Raw genomic sequence first — 9051 nt, 5'->3', positions numbered from 1 at the left:
TAGCTGGACATCAGCGAGAACGGACGCGTCAAGATGAAGTGGGAAGTCAAGATATAAAGAACGTGTAATCTCTGAAAATGCCGGCCAGATTGCGAGAACAAATGTTCATAAATAATTAAGGTATGTGTTGTGTTATTTACATCTGTTAAAAAAAGAACTGTTGTTGACAACTGTTTCGATACGTCCACGTCAATTGTTTCCTGTTAGAACTGTTGCATAAATGTTCAAATATACGCACTAGACGATTAACTAAATGATACGACGTATATGCATACGTGCATTTACACGTAGACAGATATACAGAGAAAAAGATAAACCCGATTATTCAATATGTATGTCGTTATGGAAAATATTCACATACAACATATGACACGTTTTATAATATATATCTCCCACCTGACTATATAACAGCAATTCCTCCCTGGATGAATTAACACTAAACGCGTCCATTGACAGGTACGAAGAAGGGGGCAAACTCGCGAAGAATTTGCAACCCTTGCAATTTTAGATTTTAAGAGCAATTAAGATTTTTTAATGGTTATCCCCATCAAAGAAAATTAACGCATCGAGAGACCTTACGACTTAAAAAAAATATTGAAACCCTCCCTTATAAAAGTTCACAAATTATATTTACTTCAATAAGCTAGTGAAAAATATGGTGTCTTCTCCCCTCCGCCTTTATGCTGATAGGGAGACGATATCCAGGAATTGTTTACTTATTTCGCGATGGTTTTATTTGCAAATATTGGCCGAATCAAAGGATATCATTTCCGAAACGATCGTACACATGAATTTGATTTTCTTATGTTTTCTCCTATGAAATCTTGATTGATAATTTCACAATTATTAATCTCTCACACTTTCTCTTTCTCTCCTTCTCTCTCTATATGTATATATATATGTCTATATATATTTATACATATGTATATGTATATATATACATATATATTATATATATGGTCATATATGTATATGTATATATATGTATATATATGAGCATATATATGTTTATATGTGTGTATGTATATATATGTGTATGTACATGATATATATGTGTATGTATATGTATATATGTATATATATGCATATATGTATACATATCTATATATGTGTATGTATATATATGTATATATGTGTATGTATATATGTATAAATGTGTATGTATATATATATATGTATACATGTGTATGTGTATGTATATATGTATATATATATGTGTATATATGTATATGTATATATATGCATATATGTGTGTGTATATATATGTATATATATGTATATATATTGATATATATGTATATATATATTGATATATATGTGTATATATGTATATATATTGATATATATGTGTATATATGTATATATATGTATATATCTATGTATATATATTTATGTATATATATATTTACATATATGTATATATATATGTATATATATTTATATATATGTATATATATGTATATATATTTATATATATGCATATATATATGTATATATATGTATATATATTTATATATATGTATATATATTTATATATATGTATATATATATTTATATATATATTTATTTATGTATATATATATTTATATATATATGTATATATGTATATATATATGTATATATGTATATATATATATGTTTATATATGTATATATATCGTTAAACTCACTACTCGTTCAAGCAGCCGCCAATAGCGTAATGGTTAGGAGCCTTGACTGCCGTACAAAACGGTCGGGTTTCAATCCTTGCTTGAGGTAGTTGCCTGTCTAGCCGCACTGATGAGCTGTGAAACAGCGAAACAGTACTGTATGTGGATGACTATGTATATATATGTATATATATATTTATATATGTATAAATATGTATATATATTTATATATATATGTATATATATATGTATATATATTTATATATATGTATATACATATATATATATGTATATACATATATATATGTATGTATATACATATATATATATCTATATATATATATATGTATATATATATGTACATATATTAAGGCAGAAAGTATTATTTTGAAGCATTGAATATTCATGCTTAAAGATTAGCAAACCTTCAAAGGTAGAAATCGGCATTTCTAGAAATCATGTTTACAACTAAATATGAAATATTCCTACAAAGGACATAATGTATTATCATCGTAGAAAATTTTGACCTTCATTGTAACTAATTATTATGATTATTTCATGCTGACATTTATATATTTTTTCTTTAAACAAAAAAGTTTATTTCGACCGAAAGTCAACTATCAGACTGGCACCTGCTGGTGATTCCGAAATTTATCCTAACACGAACTGGGACAGCAGATATCGAGGTAAGTCGAACGATATTTCAAAAGCAAAGGAGAAAATAGAAAACGTGCAATCAATTCATTTGTCTGATTATTTTATCGATGCCAGATCTCGCTGTCACATAAAATCGCCCACAATCTGCTGCAATTTGTTTAATTTAGGCTGCAATTTGCTTTATGTTAACATTTTCTTTTGGGGCAATTTAATTTATGCTGGGACTTTATTTATGTTAAGAGCTCAAATTAACTTGCCTTTGAACGGGGTTGATAAAAAAATAAATAAATTGCTTACGCTGTGATCAGAACCAAAAAAAAAACTAGAAGTTGGTTATGACGGTCATAATAACTATGCAAAGTAGATATTGATAAGTGCTGGACGTTCTGTTTTTTTTGTAATTCTTTCTACATTTCACAAACTAGAAAATCGATATTTCGTTCAATGCGACAGTCGTTGCCAATAAAAAGTGCCGCACTCTACTTTTTAATACTTATCAAGGCGAAAAGCAAGTCAAGGCTTTTAACTTTGATGGGTAATAAAAATGCATTGGAAATACATCTTGTAAATGATGAATGCCACTCGGGGTTAATTAGATGGATAATAGATTGAAAGTTGAATAATAAAGAATGTTGTGAAGGAATTTAGAATGATCAACAACATTGATATAATCTGTTTATGGCACGTATTTGTTGACATTGAAGTTAGAGACGACTATATTGTCGTCCACAGGGAAGCAATTATTTTCTAATTTATAATCCAATTTGAAAAAGTGTGAATCCACTCATTCTGCAATTGGCTAAAGTCCAACGTGTTTAATTAGCGGTTACATAAGATATGTTGTTCATTTGTCGCCAAATATCCAGGCTAAATGTCACTCGAGGCTGAAGCTTAAGTAGATCTATAAATTAAGAGTTGAATGATGAAATACGTAAGAAAACAGAAAAAGATGCATTGGGCAGGGAAAAAATAGAATTTATTTATGGAGGCGGTTTTAAATCTGAATTTAAATACGAACTCATTTTAATCCACAGGGAAGCGACCCAGTGTTAACCTCTAAAATCATTGTGCACTTACGCCTTAGCACACTTGGTGCAGACAATCCACTATTGACAAAACGGCGACATGCTTAACTGATACTATAAATTACATCATATATTTTTTTAGGGTTATAATTATATAGCTGGAAAATAATTATTTGCCTTGTAATAGATAATTGAAACCAAACAAATCATCCAATTACTGTTTCATTTGGAAAGATATTTTTTGATCAATGGAATATTTTTCAACATTTACTTTTATCTCCACTCTAGTTATGCCATGCAAACAATATGAACTAGAAGTATAACCAATGTGTCCCAACATTATTCTTATTATTAAACTCTATATAATGATTTTCGACGATATTTCTTCGGGTTTCATTGATATATGTAGCTTAATTGCTATAAAATGATTTGCATAACTTATTAACTTATTACTTAAATTACTATTTACATCTCAATTTCTACTATTATATAAAAGGAACTTTACCTGTGTGTGAGTTCGTGAATGCATGGACATTATGTGCCTAGCAGTGTTCTTAGATATGTTTTTATCGGAATGTCTCCGATAAGTATCGATAATCGAAATAATCCGATGAAAAAAAGGAAGAGGACCAAAGTTAACACCTCACACAGTCTAACACCACAAGTGGATTTAAAATTTATGATAGAGGTGTGTTCGAAATAAAGCACAACTTAACCATGATAATTGACTTTTTCATGTCAAAATTAAAATCAAGCCATTATCAGCACAAAACTAGAAAGGCCAGGCATATAAAATCAACTGCAGGTTCTTTAATATGGCAGTATGGCGTTTCAAATAAATAGTATTGCTTAAAACATAACTGAGCATGACATTTGACTTTTATTTCATTTTAAACTCTAATGCAAGCAATGATATACAGATAGATAAGAACGAGGCTGCATTGCAGGCTGAAATGTATGTAGGTCCTGGATATGACCTTAAACTATATCCAGTGGTGAGGCCTCAGCTTGCGGGCTTTGGGGAGTGTGGAGCCACCCTTTAATTACCATTACTCCCAGGTCCTATCTGACCCGGAGTGGCAGTACCTGTTAGGGTCCCAACTATGGGTTAAATAGAAACCGACTTGAAAGCATTAAATAACCCGAAAAGGGGTGATATGCCGTAAAACAAAAACAACCAACCAACCAAAAAATGTATATAATTAATGAGGTATGAGAAATAAGTAAATCTTAGAAAATAAAGTGAAGTGAATACGTTTAAAAATGTGTATATGCAACTGTTCTATTCTTGCAGCATGCGCGATGTTTTCACATCTCACAATAACTGGTTTACAAAGACAAGGCTTAAAAAGACATTTACATATCTACTACATTGTAACCCGGATATAAGAGACTTCACATCCGGACCCTACAACCCTCTTATATCAAGGTTAAACGTATACCAATGTTTCTTATATCCAGGTTACACTGTACATTAACACACGCTCTAATTTGGGTCCAGAGAAAATATCTTGTATCCGTTTTTCTTATATCCAGATTACACTGTATATAGATAGATTATTGAGTGTAGCTTGATGAGTTTTATTCGTTGAGTATATAGGTTAAGAAGTGTTCTCACGCACATTCTCACTTTTGCAGATAAAGTGTAACCCGGATATAAGATACTTCTTTTTCCGTGGCATATAGCTCTCTTACGTGGTCCTGGATATGACCTAAAACTATATCCGATAGTGAGGCCCCAGCTTGCGGGCTCTGGGGAGTGTTGAGCCACCCTTTAATTGCCATTGCTCACAGGTCCACTCTGACCCGGACTGGTAGTACATGTTAGGGTCCCCACTATGGGTTAAATAGAAACAGACTTTTAAAAATATATAGAGAGAGTGTAGCTTAATCGCCATATATATTTTATAACTTACTAACTAGCTCTACCTACGTATTGAGCACTTTTGAAGTAAATACTTAAAGTTTACGCATAAATCTATACTTTCGTATATTAATTTTATGTGAGTAAATTAAGTAGTTATATATATACTCTATTAAAAAATTGTTATTCAAAATCACTGGATCCGGCATTAAATAACCTGAAAAGGGTTGATATGCCGTAAAACAAAAACAACCAACCTTCTTACGTTTCAACTCCTTATATCGTCAAAAGAATCTGTAGAAACCGCTTAGTTTTAGTGTCTTATACATGTGTTTTAAATTGCACTAGAATCGGATATACGTATTTGAAGTTTTAAGTAAGTTCTGCCTCCATGTTTCAGTTAGAAGTAGTAACACGTACATATTGTCACAACTGGATAGTAGCTGCTCAGAGCACATATCCTTCCTCGACAGAGTTCAGAACCGGTTTCGAAACCTGCTCACTGGTGCCCCCTTTTTTCCTTCTTGCAACATCTTTCCCACAAAAAAGACGTTGTGAGCCTGTCACTTCTCCATCGTTATTTTCATGGGAATATCGTAAAAACAATTTACGGTTCTATTGAAATAAACAATAAAAGAAATTTAGCCACAACTTTCAGCTGAGAGTTTATTTTGGCAAATATCTTTTTAGATCCACACCTAAAAAATATTTACACAAATATAAGATAATTATATACGTCGGAATCCACATTTTCCGCAGACAAATATGTTGATATTTGAAACTTCAATAATTATAATCGGTATTGCGTGAAAGAATAATCATTAAGGATAGAGATAAATATTTTTTCTAATCTCATCTTAAGAGAATTGAGGTTTCTCCACATTTAAAAAATGACTTTTGGTCTAACTCTGCCCTCGTGAAGAGGCAAGTAATTAACTATTCCATTTCTTAATTGAGGATTGACAAAATCTCAAAAAATATTGAAAAAACAAATCTCGAGTTTCTTTGTATTTGAAAAAAAAGCATTGTTAATATATAGCAAAAAAAGAAAAAAAACCCTGCATAAATTATAATTAAAATCATATTTAGTAGTCTACAGTCGTTTTCTGTGATTCTTATGGCAAAAGCAAGAAGCCCGGTATTTTTCCATTGAAAATTTTCGTAAAACTATTTTTTTTTTTTTCATACAGTAGACATATTCTAAAAAGATACGAGTCAAACGTAAAAAAACACTGGCCTACAAAAATGCCTGGACAACCTCGTCGTTTCGTGGTAGGGGCGCTTCAGGCGACTAGAAGTTAGCTAACTCTTTTAAAAGTTTTCAAAAATGTGATTTAGTCACAATAATCAGCTACTGCATTATACAAAATGGAGAGCTTATTTTTTTCGTAGTAAAAAATCCCAGTAAAACGTAAAAATCAGCAAAAACTAAACTGCCCCATAAGTTAAAAGGAAAATATTTGTTTACTTTCATGCCGGTTTATTTTATTTTTTATATTAGATGACACGATAATTTATAACACGTCCTCGCCCAAAATGCAGGTAATAGTCGATAATGAATGATGATTTTAACAACAAGAAAACTTTTTAGAAAATTTTAAAAATTAATCTTCTTTTGTTTGAGAAGAATGAACTGTGTTCAATACTTTTGAAAAAATACAGAAAAAGAAATAACAATATTTAAAAAAAAAAAATAGTTGTGTACTTGTCTCCCCACGATGGCAGTAGGATACTAGATCCCTTTTAAATGTGGGGAAAATCCAGTTCCTCCGATAGAGTCGCATTGAAAACAAATAATTGACCAGGTCTATATGGATTTCTGCTTCAGGCTGTGCCGGCTATAATTAAAAGTTACAACATTAACATATTTGTGTTCAGAAAATATTGATATCAACGTATATAATTACTCGTGTCCCCAAGTATTTTATTTACTTTTTATAAAAGTTTTTTTTTATATATATATAATTCTTGGTTTGTCTTTTTAACATGAGTTCAGAACGAAATCTATTTCATCAATAATTTTACAAATATGTCAAATATACTTCAAAAGCCCAACGCTTGTTGAGAAGGCTTAACGTTCTTGGACGAGGAATAATAGAAATCGTTAGAAAGTTCGTTGCGAAGTTCCGTTGTGTGTTTACGTGTGTGAGTTTACATTTTGGACGCGGGAGGTGTATACAACGAAAAGAATCGTTTTTGGCACAGCAAATTAGTCACGAATTTTCCCGATTTCGATTAATCGTCCCAACACTAGTTTGTTAGTCGTAAAAGTATTTTCATGTTTTGTATGATTTCAAGATTTTTTTTTTTTTTTGTTTTTCAGAAACACATTCTCACATTCAAGACATCGATAAATACTTCAGTAAACTCAGCGGAAAGGACAAATCTAACATTGTCCCTGAAAAAAAATAAACAAAATAAACGTCGTATTGTTAAAGTTGTAAACGTGTAACGAGTTTCCATATTATTTGAAATTTTTTTAATTCAATTTTTACCCCAAACAAAGAAAGTGCCACTTTGAAGTAGGGGGCTACAATGAGGGACATAATTTGCGGGGGGCATTATGAAGGGAGATGATTAGAAAGATGTTTTTTTCACATTACACTTGAACTTCTGCATATCAGTACAGTTGGGAAAGCAGAATCCCGGAAGGGAGTTCCAAAAACTTGCAGTTCTGGGGAAGAAACTATTGGAGGAAAAGGCTTTCTTACACCTAGGGATCTCTACTGTAAAGGGGTGGGACTTAGTTGGTTCTCGGGTTTATCGGGGGTAATCACGCCGAGGAGGCACAAGTGCTTTCAGTTCGTCAGAGTATTCACCATTAAAATATTTGTAGAACAGGCCGAGGGATGCAACATCTCTTCGATGGGACAGCGGCTGAAACCTAGACGACAGTTCAGGACCTATCAGCAGATGCCCCAGCCCAAATGTGACAACAGTACTCCATACATGGGCGAATGGGGTCCTTATAGAGGTACAGGATACTTTTAGGCGTAAGTAATTTTCTGGTACGGTAGAGAGATCCCACCTTCTTTGCAGCAGCCTTGGCAATGCTCCCAATGTATATATTCCAGTTCATGTTTCCTGTAAACGTTAGGCCGAGGAGTTTAAAGGAAGTGCTTTCAGGCAATGTGTTCTTGGCCATTGCTATTGACCAGTAAGAACAGGTGTCCTGTAATTATTGAAGGAAACAAGCTTAGTCTTGGCAGCATTGAATGTGACCATCCATTTTTGTCCTCATTCCACTACGGATCGGAGGTCATCCTCTAGTGATTCTGTCATTTCCTTAGATATGTGTTCATTTGTTTTCCCCTCATGCCTGTTATAGAGGATGGTGTCATCGGCAAATATACCCATCTCCGAAACAATTTCATCAGGGAGGTCATTTATGAATATCAGGAATAATAAAGGTCCAAGGATAGACTCCTGGGGTACTCCCGCATTTATATTATATTGTTTAGATGTACGACCGTCGAGGACAACTTGGATTTTTCTCTTAAGTAAGAAGGATTTAATTACATTATGTATTCTTCCAGTGATACCATATGATCTAATTTTCCTTAGAAGACCATCGTGTCATACCCTGTCAAAAGCCTTAGATATATCAAGGGCTACCCTCACCTGTTTTGTCCAGTGAACAGTATATACTTTCAGACTACAGTTAAGATATCTGCTGTTGAACGGGCTGGCCTGAATCCATATTGTTTGTCAATCAGGAGTTTAGCAGCTGTTAGATGTTGGACTATTGCATTATTCAGAATACTATTTTTATCTTGGCTGTTATTTAAACTAAAAGCTGAGATTAATATTAATTACGAGCAACAGTTATATCCCAGGAGGTTACGATTGTTTAGTGC

General features: G+C 32.4%; 1 protein-coding gene across 3 annotated transcripts in view; it reads left to right on the top strand.

Moving 5' to 3' along the window:
• The window catches only part of LOC145267297 (uncharacterized), a 94253-nt gene extending 86614 nt beyond the window's left edge, over positions 1 to 7639 (top strand). For all 3 annotated transcript variants that reach the window (XM_080123293.1, XM_080123291.1, XM_080123292.1), the window contains 2 exons: positions 2245 to 2334; positions 7518 to 7639. In XM_080123293.1, the coding sequence (XP_079979419.1) occupies positions 2245 to 2334; positions 7518 to 7606 (179 nt within the window). In that variant the 3' untranslated portion in view covers positions 7607 to 7639. The remainder of the gene's footprint in view (positions 1 to 2244; positions 2335 to 7517) is intronic.
• Positions 7640 to 9051: the final 1412 nt, after the last annotated feature.

This window comes from Euprymna scolopes, chromosome 4 (genome assembly GCF_053919585.1).
Source record: "Euprymna scolopes isolate OS-2025 chromosome 4, ASM5391958v1, whole genome shotgun sequence".
In the NCBI taxonomy this organism is placed as follows: domain Eukaryota; kingdom Metazoa; phylum Mollusca; class Cephalopoda; order Sepiida; family Sepiolidae; genus Euprymna; species Euprymna scolopes.
The sequence above is the reverse complement of the archived record's forward strand: the minus strand, read 5'-3'. Positions and strand labels throughout refer to the sequence as shown.